The sequence below is a fragment of the Sceloporus undulatus genome, chromosome 5 (assembly GCF_019175285.1).
Source record: "Sceloporus undulatus isolate JIND9_A2432 ecotype Alabama chromosome 5, SceUnd_v1.1, whole genome shotgun sequence".
NCBI lineage: Eukaryota > Metazoa > Chordata > Lepidosauria > Squamata > Phrynosomatidae > Sceloporus > Sceloporus undulatus.
In genome coordinates, this window is record NC_056526.1 from 49,217,736 (window position 1) to 49,234,789 (window position 17,054).

The window sequence follows — 17,054 nt, forward strand, 5'->3', positions numbered from 1 at the left end:
AGGGTCCACTGTACTTATTTTACATTATATTAATATCCATGTACCTATCCAGGTCATGGGACTTTCATGTCCTAAATGTTTACCTCAGATACCTAAGGATTGGGTTGCTTAAAATTCTAAAGGAAATTATGGAGATTACTGCACAGGAACACAGGTGTGGATAACATGGTTTTTTTATCAGTTTCTGATGGATCTTGCCACACTGTCCCATGTCCAGGCAGTAGGCAGCCTGTATGCAACCTAGTCTTCTCTGGCAACTTTTCAAGAATGGGAAATACCGTGCTGGCAGAAAGCAAAGAGAGAGGAAGAGAGAGAACAAAGAATCATAAAATTTTTAACCCCCAGAGAAAGAAAAGGGACCGGAAGTGACCTCTTTACAGCTACACTGACCAAAAGGACCATCATAATAATCAATGCATCTGTTTCTGGGAAAATCCAGGAAGCTTTTTGATGTCTCTTTTGATGCTTGCATATTACAGATGCTTGCATATCATTAATTTGATGAGGGGTCTTCTCTTTCACCATTTCTTCTTGCCTACGAGGATCACTTGGGATCACTCGCTTGCAGATGCCTGCACAGTTCCAAGCCTTAGCTTCTGAAAGAGTGGACCCTTTCTTGAATGAATGGAGCTTGTCTGTGTAATTTACAACTGTGGACAGAGCAGACTTGTGTCATTTCTTCCTATGGAGGCTTATTTTGGACTGATCATATGCACATGCATGCTTTGCTTGCAAAACAAGCTGAGAGGAGGAAAAAAACCCCACCACGCCTCTATAGTCATCGCGGCACCTATTCCAATTCTCAGCTCTCTTTGGAAGTAGTGGCTGCATGTGAGCAGTCCAAAGTGAGCATTGCTTCCCCCTTCCTGCATTCAGTTTGTGGTGCTTGTGAGATTGTGAACTATGCTATTTCAATCTGTATTCAGTAATTCATAATGCTTCTGATATTGCAGGTAGAATATCTCTTACAGTTTTAGTGCAGTACAATATTTGTGCTTATAATACAGTACCATTTCATAATAGCAACTAAGTGCAATGATGAAGCTAAAAGAGACCATAAGATTTTCAGTTTGCAAGAAAGGCTAGAACTAATCAAACTTAGCAAGGAAGGCATGTCCATGAGTGATATGAGTCATTCCCCACTCAACAGTTCGTACAATTGTTAGGAATAAACCCAAGGTATTAGATGAAATGAAAAATGCTACACCAGTGCATACTAAAGTTATTAATCTTATTTGAAGTTGAGAGAAGGACATTAAAAGTAAGCCCTTGTTCATTTTATTTCTCTTTGTGTATATATGTGTGTGTGTGTGTGTATAGTGTCATTTAGTTTTTGCATGCATTCAAAAGTGATATATAGTGTGTTATTTACATTTTTGGTGATCAAAATGCATTTGCAAGCTTTAAAACCCCCCACAGAGTTCCACATTTCAAATGATTCCATTTTTTGACAGTGTTCTGGGCTCTAACCTGTCAGATAAGTGAGGACTTCCTGTATGAACATTCGGTTTAGCCCAGTGCTGTAAGAAAAGTGCATCTGTCTTTCGGAGGCTCAGTAAATCCTTCAATTCTCCTCAGACATTTCCAAAATATGTCAGTGGCCAAGTGACAAAGTTGTCAAGGGAAATCAGTATTCTGCTGCAGACAACAATTGTCTAACATCAGAGTGTCAGACAAATGTGGAAGACCTGGTGATACTTTCTTAAAAGTTGAGAACCTTTGAAAGGAAGAAAGAAGCCTACGTCTGTCTGTGTGTGTATGTAGGAGTTAAATAAAGAAAATATTCATCATTGGATCTTCCATTGACCATTAAAAAACAAAGACAAAACCCAAAACATTTTGTTCCATACTCTGTTTCTGAGTTTGTTATTAAAATGACTTACTAGATGGAGGCAAACAAAATGGACTGAGTTTCTTTTACAGTTGGTCCTCCTTATCAGTGGGCTAGCCATCTACAGATTGGAGGATGCACAGATGGCCTCATCTCAGTGGTGGCACTTATACGCAGCCACACTGATGCAGTCACACACATGTCAGCATCCATTGATGAAAATGGGACTTGAGGTCCCTCAATTTTTGGTATCTGCAGGGGGAGGGGGATCCAAGACCAACCAACCCCCCCTCCCCATTGATATGGAAGGCTGACTGTATTTTCATTCTGGTCATCCTATCAGGACTGAAAAGGAAACTGGAAGAAAATTCATCTCTTTAGAAATCAAAAGAACTAATGTTCTTGGAGATTTTGTTTCTAGGTGATATCTCCCACAGTGGTGCAACTGGTGGATCCCAGGGCTGGAGCCTTCTGTAGAGTCAGTTGCCCATTATCAGTAGGCTACAATCCTTAAGAACCTCCACCTGGCCTCCTTGTACTAATATAGTTAGATTTCCAGCTAAGGTTTTTCTTTCTCAACAAGCATTTAATCTGGAATACATTACTTTTGTTATCTATTCTATTGCTAGCTTTTTAAAATATTGTTATTTCATGCCTTCCAACAGTCCCAATTCAACAGGGGCCATCCCAATCAGTTCTCTGTCCTTCCACTTTCTTCACCACACAGGTCCCAATTTTTATATGGGAAATGTTGGAAGGTATAATACTTTCAAATCTTAAATCTAAGATTTGTTAGCTTACTGTTTTAGTTGCTATTTTTTAGTAGTTTGGGATTTGTATGATTACAGACCTATTCGAGGCATTTGTCAGTTGGATAGTATGTGCATTTTGTAAATAAATAAAAATTCCAAGGCCGGATTTCTGTATTTCATCTCATCTCTGAATTATCCATCTGCATACAGTATTTATAACATATTTTATAATGAAAATCCCAAAGTAGTTTACAATAATGAATGTCAACAAGATACGATAAAGTTGAATAAAAATAATAAAATACTGGTCAAGCAGTAAACTATTTCATTACAATTACCACAGTAACTGGGAAAACTAGTTTGTAGCATTTGGGCTGTGTAAACAATGGTGTACTCAGTTGATACATTTGATAAAAAATTAAAATTTAAGGGAAAACCATTTCTAAAATACAGAAGGAGAAAGAACTGCCATAACTTTAGAATGTTTCTATACAAGGACATGATTCAATAAACCGGCAGTGCTTGCCTATTGTGGGAAACCTGACTACTCATAGCCATTATCTTGTCTAATACTCTTACACAAGATAGACTTGCCTTAGGGATTTCAAAGAGCCAGACTGACTTATCAGTAACCTCAAGATCAACTCACATGGCATGATTGACGTAGTCAGCATAGGAGCTGAGCTGAGTGAATAGAGGCAGTTTGTTCACGCATTTTGTAAGGCAACCCATATTCATTGGATTGTCACAAAGTTACCAGAAGTGGGTTAAACTGGATTGTGTTGCTATCAGCATTGCATGGTGTGAAGCAATACACAACTGTTCACCCAACTCAGATCTTGAGTCTGCTTAGCCTACCTGTACACAGAGCTAATTTGATTTGAGAGCAGGAGGAATGTATGCCTTAACATCTTATTTCTTCTCATAAAAGTCGATAAAAATGTTGTCAATCTGTGTCACACTGGGCTTTGATATTGCAAAATACAGTTGCGGTGGAAAAAAAGCAGTCTCCTATATGATATGATTCAGCCAGTAATAATTTCTTCCAATAGGTTGTATCTAAGAGTGGGAGGTAATAGATTTTGGTTGGCTGGAGAATTCTGTGAGATATAGCATTAAAAAAGTAGCATTTCTAAACTTTTCCTCTCCTGTCTGAGAAACAAACATTGCTTGCAGTTTGGAAATCATGGAGCAGTTTCCTGACTGACACTGAAACACTGAAGCACTTTATGCATTTCCCATAATGTAATGGAAATGGAGAGCCTAAGGACAGACTGAGAACAAAGGAAGAAAATGGGAGAGGGAGGAACTGTGACATTTTAAAAGCAGCTAAAAAAAAGTGAAGATTAAATGGGACTGTCCCTGGCAAATTGGGACAGTTGGAGGGCATGAGAGAGATTTTATTTATTTATTTATATGCCACTGTTGTCTTGGAGTGGGACCTAAGGTGGCTTACAGATAAAATTGATTAAAAACTTACCAATACTGTACAGTTTTAAAAATGTAATCATTCCATTTAAACAGTATCAAATTATGGTAAAAATATGAGTGCACTCCAATAGGAAGCCTGCCTGATAGCAATTACATATTACAAGCCTGCTTGAACAAAAATGTCTTTGCCTACTGGCAAAAGGAAAAGAGGGAAGGGACCAGACTAATCTCACCCAGAAAGGAATTTCAGAGGGTGGGAGCAGCTTTCTCTTATGTCCTAACCAAGCAACAAGGGCATCACTATGGGGAGGGGGGGGGGGGGGGTGCAAGATGCACCATGTGACACCGTAAGGAGGTGATACTACATCTGGTTTTTGGCAGAAACAGGTTTTGACATTCACCTCATCTTTTTGAAATGCTGGAACTGAGCAGAAGAGATGGTGTGACTCGGGCAAGATGCAGTGGGAAGAAAAAAATCTTAAGATTTTTATTTTTTTTAAAAAAAAATCTTACAAAAACACACCTTACCAAAATATCACTTTAACCACATGAAACTATGTACATGTAAGTACATTTGGGCTGTGTGTATGATATTGTATTTTAAAGATATAATTTTAATTTTCCGAGTTGCTTATGTCACAGCTATTGCCATTACATCCAGTGATATGTGAGAAGTACAATTTAGGAGCTACATTCATACATTTTTTTTTACAAAGGATTGTGTATAGTATGGTGTGAGAAGTGGTCAGTGGGTAGGTGACACCATGGGTTACTGCATGCGGTGACACCAACCCTAGTGCCAAACGAGTCTGCAGTGGTGATGGGACTGTTAAGAAAACATTCTCCTGATGATCTTAAACCTCTGGCAGGTTCATATGTGGAGATATGCTGTTTCAGATAGTCTGGACCCAAGCTATATTGAGCTTTATAGTTCATGACCAGCACTTTGAACTGTGCCCAGAAAAGAACTGATAGCTGGGGAAGCTGTTTTAACAAGGGAGCTATATCCTCCCTATAACGAGCCCCGGTCAGCAATCTGGCTGCAACGTTTTGAAGCAGCCCCATGTTACAGAAGTCAAATTTTAGAATGTCAAATGTTTTGATGTTTCCTAAACCCTCCCTGCCTTCCACCAACATGGGGGCATGAAAAAAGGAGCAGGCTCACTCAACCTTTCCCCTCAGATTTGTTGTGGGAAAAACCCCATTATCCTTCCATTGTGAGCAATGAGAGGGATACATTTAGAACGTTTACTGTATGCTGAGGACATAGTGGAGGGTGAAAAGGCTTTGGTTCTTGCATATGCAGGGACTTCCCCAATCAGTCCATGCTAAGCCTCCAATCTGCCCATTATGTTTTCTGATATCAGAGTTCCTGTGTTGGTGAGCTGTGGATGTTTCATCATAGTAGACAGAGGGAGCTAGGATTTTATATGTCCTGCAGCCACTCTGACACTATTTCAATTATCACTAGGTTGCAGTGTAACAAATAAAAATACTAACTTGTTAAAATTCCTGGGTTTTGATGATGATGAAAGCAATATATTTCCATAATTAAGCATGCTTCATTAGGATGTGCAGGATCTCTCTTTTACCTGTCTATCTGTCTATCTATCAATCAATCATCTTCCCATGGTTTTCTGTAAAACATTGTGTGATCACACCATAGAATTAGCTCATTTTCCTGTTAATTTGTCAGAAATATAATGGTTTAGTCTAAGCAGATACTTAAATTCTATTCTAAGGACATACCTGTTTCAACATCTTCTTAGAATAAAACATGATATTGTTGACAAATTTTAGAAAGAAATGATTTGATTCTATAGTCCAGTTACACAACTTTTAATACACGTCTCCAAAAAGACCACTGGTATATATTTTTAAAAGCAGATATCCAAAAGGTTTATACGGAATAATGTAGCTAAATAGCCGAATTTCTAGATAGTTACAATTAACTATTTAGATTTTATTTATATGAACAAGGATACCACAAACAAGTGCTATGCATTTTTGGTCATTCAATGAAATAAATAAATAAACTTCAACTAACCATTGACACATTTTTTTCTATACAATCATTCATTTGTTTGCAGGTATTTATGTTAACGGCAAGCCATTACGAACAGCAAGCCATTACAAACATCTTGATCACATTGCATAAAGGGACTCCGTTGACATTTTGTCAAACATTTTTGACTTGGCAAAAAACAGATACCGACTGAGGCTGGATAGCCTGTCTGAAGTGAGGCTGATCTGGCTTTTATCATTTCCCCATTGCAAATGCCTAAGAACAGCAAGGTGGTAAAAAGAGAAATAGATGATGATGTCATCGAGTCAGTTAAGGATCTCCTGTCAAATGAAGACTCTGTCGAAGATGCCTTCAAGAAAAGCGAGTTGTCTGTTAATGATTCAGAGGACAAAGAAGTAGATGTGGAAGAAGGATCGGATGTAGAAGATGAGAGACCAGCATGGAATAGCAAACTTCAGTATATTCTGGCCCAAGTTGGATTTTCTGTAGGTCTTGGGAATGTATGGCGATTCCCATACCTGTGTCAAAAAAATGGAGGAGGTACAGTTTCATATTTCCTTACTGACTTTGCTTGTGTACCAACTACACTCTTGGTTTCTATTGCTTTCATACTCCTTTCATAGTCCTGTGGTATTCAGAACTATCCCTGGGCCAAACTAGACATGATATTAAATGAAGACTGAACCCTTTATTTTAGGGCCAGAACAAAGTTGTAGATATGCTATATTTGAGGTTAAATCTGCACTTGCTTAATCCAATTGAGGATGAATAAGGAGGAGGTTGGGATGATTTCCAGCCTCACATCAGCTCACAGAACTGAGAGATAAAGAGCATGCAAACATTAGAACATTATTTGTCAAATCTAATTTTTTTAAATCCATGTACATTTTAAAGCCCTTATAAAGGTCTGGAAATAAACACACATGCACACATGGCTTTATATTTATTTGGCATTTCTTTTCCCTCCTTTGCCAAAATAATTTAAATGTTACCGTCCTCCTTTACTGCGAATTACTGGCAATTATTCTTCCTGGAGCTGCAAAACAGGCCCTCTATAGCTTCCTGTTGTTGTTCATAGTTAATGGATTTTTCATAATTACCAAAATGCCCTGCTATTTCTACAGATGGACATTTTTATAGATTATGTTGCTTGGCATGCATGCCCACATTCTCTCCAAGTATATTTAATATTAGAAAAGTTATCCTATAATGTTTTGATAGTTCTTATTCTATGGTGTCCATCATTTGTGTTGTCTTCCTGTTTGTTGTTGTTGTGTCCCTTCAAGTCATTTCCAACTTCTGGCAAGCCTAAGGTGAACTTATCAATGAGTTTTCTTGGCAAGATTTGTTCAGAGTAGGTTTTCCTTTGTCCTCCTGTGAGGTTGAGATAGTGTGACTTGTCCAAGGGCACCCTGTGGGTTTCCTGGCTGAATGGGCATTTGAACCCTGACTTCCAGAGGAGTTGTCCAAAGATCAAACCACTACACCACACTGGTGCTCTTCCCATATCATTGTGTAAATGGCTTGTCATATTTTCCCCCACAAGTGACCAGATAGCCCTTTCCTCTCCTTTCCCTATAGCACTGCATGGTTCCAAATATTCTCTTGATGGTTCTCCAGACCTTTTGGAACAGGACTGTGTGTGTGCAAATTCTGAAGGGGAAGGGGAATCAATAGTGCACCTTGGGTTGTTGGAGGCATATGGTTGGATACAATTGAATATCTTAGAGTGACTATTGGAAGATAAATCTTAGCTGCCCAACAAGAGGTGAGCAGTGATGAGACCATATGCATTTTAAACAAAAACAAACCCAGAATTCTACACAACCGTCCATAAGAAAAAGTCTGCATCCTGTACTCACCAAAGAGATTTTAGATGACCAGAGATCTAGAATACACTCTCAGGCTGCACCCATACTGCAGAAATAATCCAGTTTGACACCACTTTAACTGCCATGGCTCAATGCTATGGAAATCTGGGAACTGTATTTGTTGTGGCACCAGAGCTTCCCAGAATTCCATACTGAGCCATGGCGGTTAAAGTGCTGTCAAACCCAATTATTTCTGCAACGAGGATGCAGCCTCAGAAAAAGACATCAGAGTTGAGGTACTCCGTTAAGTAATTGCATCCCTTTAAGATCCCGAATATTCCCATTAAATGTTACATCTTCCTTTGGCAAGAGCTGAGTGAAGATTATGTGAACAGAAAACCAAGTGTTTCAAATGTCTGTGTTTGTGGTTTAATTTCACAATCTTTCAAAACTATGTGGGTGTTAATAAAAATGGATCTTGCCTTTGTGAGGAAAGAAAATCTTTTTGAGGAAAGGAAGAAATAATTAAAACCAGAAGTGGCAGGTTAGTTGCATATATACAGGTTAGAAAGGGGAAGCACTAATATACCTTTGAGTTGATTTAACATGTGTAATACTCACGAGGACTTTAAGGATAATGTCTCTTTCACAGACCTAGAGCGTAGCACTTACAGAAGATCAGAATCATGAGGAACTGATATCTTACTCTGCACTTGCCTGTAGAGAGGTAGTTAGTCCCTCAACCCTTTTTAGTAATTTGTTATTGCGACAAGGAAAGTCCTGATCATAGGTGAAACACAACAGTATTGCAGAACCCCTTCCTACATAATTTTATTAAATTACTTACTCATTTTATCTTTTGTACTCTTTTCTGGGCTTAATGCATCACCCCACTGAATTCTGAACCACAGCTAACTGGCCCCTGAAGTGAGCTCACATTTAGCAAAGCACAATAGGCTTTGCTGTTGTCACATCCACACATCTGCTTTTATTCCTATCTTTGCAATTCTCTATAAAAATCATGTTGAAACTGACACTGTAATGGGTACAGCTACCAATTATCATATTCTAATAGTTACACAACAACCAATTTGGTTCAACAGGTGCCTACCTTGTACCATATTTAATTCTGCTGCTGGTCATAGGGATCCCGCTTTTTTTTCTGGAGCTTTCAGTGGGTCAGAGAATCCGTCGTGGAAGTATTGGAGTATGGAATTATATCAGTCCCAAACTTGGTGGAATCGGATTTGCAAGCTGTATAGTAAGTCATTGAATTTCCTGCAAACCTTAATATATGGTAGGATTATCTCATCTTCTTTTATTTGAAAGTGCTAGTCTGTGGTAAGATTAATTTTATAATTTTGTGGAGTATTGTGGGCCCTTGGTATCCACTGAGGTTTGGTTCCAGGATGCTCCATGGATATCAAAATCTGTGGATGCTCAAGTCCCATTAAATACAATGGCATAGCAAAATGGAGTCCCTTGTATGAAATGACAAAATTAAGGATTGTTTTTTGGAATTGATCTGTTTTAAAGATACTTTTAAACCATGGATGCTTGAATCCATGGAGAAAAAAAAATCTTTGGATATGAAGGACTGACTCTACCTAGGCCACATACACTAAAACAAAGTGGTGTGGCTCATGTAAATGTCCCTCAAATTTGGAAAGCAGTCCATAAATACATACTCAATGTTTAGATAAAAGCTAAAGGGAGAATAACTAGAGCCTAACAAAAATAAATAAATGCAAAGAATAAATGCAAAAAAAGTGTTTAGTAAATGCTTCCAACTTTTTAAAAGTACATTACCAGATAATCTTATCCTTCTTTGGATTTTAAAACTATTTCAACTGTTGTAGGCTAAAATGGTTTGTGCTAAAGTGTAGAGTTTGAGAAAGTTCTTTTTACTACTTTATGGTTACTGATTGTGTTGGCTTGGGAATACTGGACATCATAGTATAAAAAAGTAATTTTCTCACTTTCTGGGTCCATCCTGTTTTTAGAAAGTAGTGTTTTTATTGTTAAATATTTACCTTTATATTTGCCGAAATATTTTCTGTTAAAATGCATCTCTGTATGCTTATTAATAAACTAACTTTTAGAATTGTTTTCTTGCATTGTAGGTGTGCTTTTTTGTGGCCCTCTACTACAATGTCATCATTGGATGGAGTTTGTTTTACTTTTCTCAGTCCTTTCAGCACCCACTGCCATGGGACCAATGTCCTTTGGTGAAAAATTCTTCTCATACCTGTAAGTTATGGCTATACTAAATCATTATCTTTCTTCTTCTCTGTTTCAAATTACATTTTAAGTATTTTTAAAATAAACTCTACACTGTTTAGGCTGTGATCCCTGGGAATAAGCCACAATGAATTCTGTGGGACTTAACTTCTGAATAAATATGCACTGGACTGAACTGTTAGTATTGCTAAATCCAGTTGCTGCTTCTAGTTAGCTTTACAATATTTTCCATTACAAAAACAAGTAACCTAGAATATTAATGCTCAATCTTTTAAAAAAAAATAGAAAGGAAAAAGTCAGTAATGTTTCTGTGTTTTGAGTTGATTTTATTTTATTTTTTAAAATTTTTAGCAACGTAGACTTTTGCATTTTTCTTTCTTTCTCGGGATGTAAATCCTTACTTGGAATGGAACAACAACAATGACAAAAAAAAAATCTCCACTGGGTGAGATTACCAACACTTATGTATACAGTGGACCTTGTTATCCACTGGGGTTTAGTTCCAGGATCCCCTGTGGCTAATAAAATCTGTGGATGCTCAGGTCCTATTAAATATAATGGCAGAAATACAAGTTACTGTAGGCTATATTTAAGAGGCTGCATCTGCATTGCAGAAAGAATCCAGTTTGACATGGCTTTAACTGCCATAGCTCCATTGTATGACTTCCTTGGACTTCACAAAACTACAGATCCCAGATTTCCATAGCATTAAGCCATGGCAGTTAAATCAGTGTCAAACTGCATTATTTCTGCAGTGCAGATGCAGTTGGGAAGGCAATGACAAACCACTTCTGAGGATTCCTTGCCTTAGGGATATCCTGTGAAATTTATGTGGCCACTATAGGTCATCAGGTTGCTTGAATGCACGCCCGCACACACACACACACACAGAGTAAAAATTCACAAATAAGGATGTCAAGTATTGACCCTGGCTCTGAGTTGAGGAGCAATGTTCTGGGCCCTTTCCCACATATATAAAGAGCCTTAGAATTTTTTAAAGCAATAAAGGATGGATATGTGTGCAGGATACTGAAACAGAATAACAGCAGCAACAACAAATGTTATTCTGTTCTGAAATGGGTATGACTGTATAAGTAAGTGTCTTAGGCTGCTTTGGAGAACTGTTCATGTTCTGCTTTTATGTTCTTTTTTAAATATCCAATTAAAGTTTTGCATTACTCCTGCCCCATTTCTTATTTAGTTGTGGAGCCAGAATGTGAAAAAAGCTCAGCTACAACCTATTACTGGTACAGAGAAGCACTCAATATTTCCAGCTCCATCTCGGAGAGTGGAGGTCTGAACTGGAAAATGACTGTGTGCTTGCTGGCTGCTTGGGTTATGGTGTGTCTAGCAATGATTAAAGGCATCCAGTCTTCAGGCAAAGTAAGTATTTCCTTCCCTAGTTTAGGTCTTCTTCACACATGCCATCCAAGCTCTTAATCTACCACACCTTTTTGCCTATCCTCCCATAAAGTCTGCATTGGCAGGCTAAAAGCTATGACTCACCATGCCTTTTTGTAATCTCAAGTGGGGAAATGTCCGTATATCCACTTTCAATTGTACTCTATTAAAAATAGAGAAGCTTTTCTTGGATAAAAGGTGGGAGTGTTGTGGTATGAGAACCTTCTTTGCTTTGGGTTTCCATAGATAATGTTTATAATTACATCTCAACATATAATTAAAAAAAGAAAACACAACAAAGAATAGGTTGGCCAGCTGGCTTTGTGAATATTATTGCCTCTTTCTTGATCTGCGCTAGATCCATGAAGCAATAACGTTGCAAGGAAGGGCAAGTGACAACACTTACTTGCATTCAGGATGTTAGTGATCAAGGAGACACTCAAACAAAGATAAAGCTTCATATGTAGGGCAGAACAGGGCAGGCCAAGCAACTATTTATAGAAGGTGTAAATACTGATAAACCTTGATTGCGGCATGTCCCACATTGCATAGCAGGTGTGTGCAGAGGAAATCAAACACACTTCCATGATTCTTCTGCCCATGTACAGTTACTCACATGGGAACTCTTACAATGATTTCCATTTCTTGGGGATGAAGATTGAGTCATGCTCTGGAAAAGGACATAAGAAGACAAATGGCAAAAAGAATGCTTTTTCATATGGCACTACCCTAAAGGCAACAAATCTTGTCTGATCTTGTCTGCTAAGCAGGGTAAGCCCTGGTTAGTACTTAGATTGGAGACCACCAAGGAATACCAGGTACTGTAGGCTATATTTCAAAGGAAGAAACTGGCAAAACCACTCCTGAGTATTCTTTGTCTAAAAAAACACTGAAATTCATAGGGTCGCCATAAGTTACTTGAAGGCACATACACACACACTTCAAATAACCACTAGCCCCTGTAAACTGCTTTCATGAGCTTAATTTTAATGTGACTGGATATTACCATTGATATGCAAGATTGTTAGCTGTGTAGTACATTCCTTACTTACAGTGTGGCCCTCTTACTCTCATGGGACAGTCTTGAATTTAATAATTAAATAACTCATGTATCGGATTACAGTTACCATCTTAAGACAGTGTACACAATTTCTAAAGATACAATAATTACTAAATGACCTTCACATTAAATCCACATTATATCAGATTGAAACTGAGCAATAATAATTAAGTTAGGGACATTAAATTAAAAACAGGAGTTAATTTTTAAAAAATCTTTTAAGGCAACCTGCCCCAATCTGGTGCCCTCAGCGGTCTCAAGCAGATGGGGCAAAAGGAGAAGCCATAGGCCACTCCTACCATGATTGCTGCAGGACCACAGCAGCCACATGTGCCTGGTCCTGATGTGGGCCACTGCTGCAATCTTGAACTGGGCCGCTGAAAAGGAGTGCTTTTTTCCCCACTGCTTTTTGGCCTGGCTTTTCTGGGCTGGGGCGAGCTCAGTGTAGCTTCCAGCCTGGGGCTTGCCATGCCCCCAATGTGGCCCAATGGTGGCCCTTTTGGCCCATCTGTGTTAAATTATGGCCATGTTGTGTTAAATTAAAACTCTCACTGCTGTCCATGCTGACTGGAAGTGATGGGAGCTGCAGTCCAAAACTTCAGGAAGGAAGCAATATGTGTGGCTAATATTAAGGTTATTTTAAAAGTTTCCACTGATGAAGCCACGTGTATTTTCTGACGGGAGGAATTCAGTAGGTGTTGGATCACCACTGAAAAAAACTTATAAGGTGCTTTCATAAGCACTGTTCATATATTCTGTAAAATTGTGTAGTAGGGCACACAAAGAGAGGTGTGTGAATGCCCACTCTTTCACCACTTCTATCACTCTCTTCACATGGATAACAAATTTATGAGTCCCATCACTGGAGGGCCTCAAGATACATAAGTATATCATTTCAGGAAGGTGTGCTCTACATGTGGAGGGCATGTTTCCCTGCCTTGTCTGTTTATTATACCCACTAACAAAACACCTGAGTAATATTTCATGGAAACATGTTCTGGCTTTCATCTTCCCAGATGTTTAGCTAGTATGAACTCATTGTGGGAGAGATATTAAAATCTTATTTCAACAATAGAATAATTAAAATATAGCCAATTTTGGTAAAGATTTTTTTAAAATCTAAACAAAGATAAGGATAAAAAGGAAGACTATCACTACTCTTTAATGTTAACCTTCAGCAGGTGTTTAAAAGTAATATTATGCAATATTCTGCCCCACAGATTCTTTTTTCTCAGAGTCAAAATATTATGCAATACTTTTTCACATAGTTCTTTTTGCACATAATTTTAAGGGCCTCAGACTCTTATACTTCTACTTGTGAGGCAAACAAAAGTTGTGGAGTGACAAAGAACAAAATTCTGTCCTTTAATACAAAAATTTGAATCCAATAATTCTTTTTTTTTTTAATGGAAAGCATCCTTCTATTAAAGCATGACTTCTTCCACAGAAAGAAGAAGATCATTGGCTTCTTCTAAGAGATTCCTGTCAGATTTGGCATGTGTACTCCTGCTTCCTGTCAGAATTTTTTTTCTCCCCTTTCCTTATGCCAGTGTTACAATTTAAATTTATGTGGATTTGCAATTTGAATTTATGTGGATATAAATCATATTAAAATGCAAATTTTGTTCTCTCCATAATCATTTGCAGTCCCACTTCAAATCATTATTAAAGTCCCTGAGGGAGTTATGGTTTGTGTTAGCCCTCATTTGCATTGAACCACAGTTAACTTTTGAGAGGGAAGGTAGATAGGAAGAGATGGGGAAATAATATAGTCCTGATGCTGACTCCCACTGTCAACCCATGGCTGCGATCCAGTTCAGTGCCGGTAGAGAACGATGTTCTATCAGAGTACTTGCAATTGTATGTCGTTTCAGATTGGTTTGAGATTTGTTTGAGTAGTGTCTGACCTTTTGGATTAGGATCTGATCTTAGGTTTCTGAGGAAATAGTAGAGTTAGGTAAATGCAGGACATGAAAGTCACTTATGTGTGTGTGTTTTTTAAAAAGTATTTCATTTCCCTATTTTTCAGATAATGTATTTTAGCTCTCTTTTCCCTTATGTGGTACTTATATGCTTTCTAATCCGAGGGCTGCTCTTAAATGGTTCATTGGATGGCATTCGTCATATGTTTACCCCTAAGGTATGTATTTAGTTTTTGCTGATTATGTTTGCTTGGCTTAGTTATTCTGCTTTATGCCTGAACAGTTTGAGTAAACTCTCATTTTGGAATCAGATTATATTGTAATCATTTGGAAAAAGTCTATTATTGTACTGTGTACCTGCTGTGATATGTAATTCCAGCTCATTCATATATCTATATCAATATTGATATTGATACTGATATTGATATGCTCACAGTTGTATATACTTTAAAATAACTCTTCAGCCATGGACATTTGTGATTTCCCCCCAAATGATCACATTACTCCTTGATTCACACTTGTCTCCCAGGCTTCATCTGCTCTGCAGAAATAATACAATTTTCTTTAACCACCATGGCTCAATACTATGGAATTCTGGAATTTGTAGTTTGTTGTGGCACCAGATTTCTCTGACAGAGGAAGCTAAATATCAAAAACTACAGATCCCAGAATTCCATTGCATTGAGCCATGGCAGTTAAATTGGTGCCAGACTGCATTATTTCTACAGTTCAGATGCAGCCCTAGTAGTGTAGAATCATAGTGTGGGGAGACAGTAACTACTATGTCTGTGTTTGTGAGAGGGCGAGGTAGAAGGAGACTGAAGGGAATCTACTATAAATACAAATCTAACCAGCCTTTGAGCATAACAGGATAGTTTAAGGGTTTGGAATAACTAAATCTACATTGCATAATCTCAAGTATGCATCTATAGATAGTTACTGAAGCTAGAACAGTTCCTTTATGTTTGGTGCCTACTATTCTCTGTACTAAGGTTTTAAGAAGTGCACATTAAAAGCATCAAGAGACATGTCATTATTTCTTCCTACATTCTTCTCAACTAGTTCTTCTCTTTCCCTATTCCTTGCCCTCTTAACAGGGCTGTGAAGTAGGCTGAGAGGCAGCAACTAACCTAATGAATATTATGGTTGATGGGTGAATTGAACTCTACACAACCTTGCCCAGCTGCATTCATGTTTTAGAACATAGAAATATGCTGGAGAACTCACAACACTGAGTCAGCATGCCAGCATTTACTGAAAGAATTACCTTTAGAAATGTAGCAAAGCAAACGAAGTTCAGCTTTGTTCCACCTCTACAATACCTATGCTCTAGAATACTTTATTTTACCAAATGTATTGACCCACTCAGGAGCTTCAGCTCAAGAATATAAAATTTATACATGTCTCTCAGACCAGTTTCCTGTGTGTGCCTACACAATCCCTGCACATAAATATCTTAAATAATCTTTGTCCCATTACAAGAAAATCAAAGTTATGTGAAAGCGTCAGGTAAATAAGAAGTCAATAGTAAAATGATGACCAGAGCCTAGTGAAAAACCATACTACATTATTAGAATTTGAAAAGAGCTGTTCAAAGGGATTGGTGTTATTATATTTTTCTCTGTGGAAAATTCCCAACTTCACACACAAGATCATTTGTACAAGATAGTAACAAATGTTTCTTTAAAAAAAAAAAACACTCCCTACCCTGAAGCCAAATACAGAATTAAAGACTGAAGATATTAGTCATATCTGAATTATTAAAAAATAAGCCAGCTCATGATTAAAAGATTTAGGAAAAGTCACACGGGAAGTGTCAATCAGCAGTTGGACTGAACTGAGATCTTGTTAATCCCTCTAAATATGGGCATTCATGACAGTTCAGGTATCTCTGCCAATCTTGGGATAGTTTTGCCATTAGTTGTGCATATGCTTATCACTGATAAGATACTTTGGACATAGTTACTTCATGGTCATTTAGGAGACTTGAGCTAATTTTAAAGAAGTAGTGTTAGTCTCTTGCACTAGGGGAAAGGGAGAGGGAGAAAAAAGAAATGTGTAACATCCTGTAGACTATTTTTTAATTGTAGCATGATCTTTTCTAGAAGCTCATTCTAAAAGAAAAAAAATCACTCTTAAAAATGCTGTTTCATTTCTTTTTTTCCTCCCCTCCCTTCCTCCTTTTTGTGAGCTGATCTCAAAATCTGATGCATACAATGCAGTAGTATCTTTTCCCATCACTGCATCTTGCCACCGTGCGGTATTTTATTTGTATTCCACTTCTGTCCCATATGAGACTCTCTTTCACAAACTATTATCCATTTGCATCTTACTTTTGGCATTATGTCTTAGATGCCAGAGATAAAGTACTAATCCCCTGGCTCTGCTGCAGTGGTGGAAGATCTTGTCCAGTGACTAGATGTTTCTCAGATAGCCAGAGCTTTAGGATGTACTCTTTTTCCAGAACTGTTTCTTAGAATAGACTGCATATAGAAGGTACATATACATTGGCTGTTTAGTCTGAGGCTACTATGCCCTAGTTTTGCCCTGGACCAACCATGATGGTGACCACATGCATC

At 37.9% G+C, this 17,054-nt stretch overlaps 1 protein-coding gene across 1 annotated transcript in view; it reads left to right on the forward strand.

Annotated features, from left to right (window-relative positions):
• The window catches only part of SLC6A15 (solute carrier family 6 member 15), a 53,432-nt gene that overhangs the window by 20,151 nt on the left and 16,227 nt on the right, over positions 1-17,054 (forward strand). The window contains exons 2-6 of the mRNA XM_042470601.1: positions 6,105-6,580; positions 8,955-9,112; positions 9,975-10,101; positions 11,294-11,475; positions 14,583-14,693. Of these exons, the coding sequence (XP_042326535.1) occupies positions 6,292-6,580; positions 8,955-9,112; positions 9,975-10,101; positions 11,294-11,475; positions 14,583-14,693 (867 nt within the window). The 5' untranslated portion in view covers positions 6,105-6,291. The remainder of the gene's footprint in view (positions 1-6,104; positions 6,581-8,954; positions 9,113-9,974; positions 10,102-11,293; positions 11,476-14,582; positions 14,694-17,054) is intronic.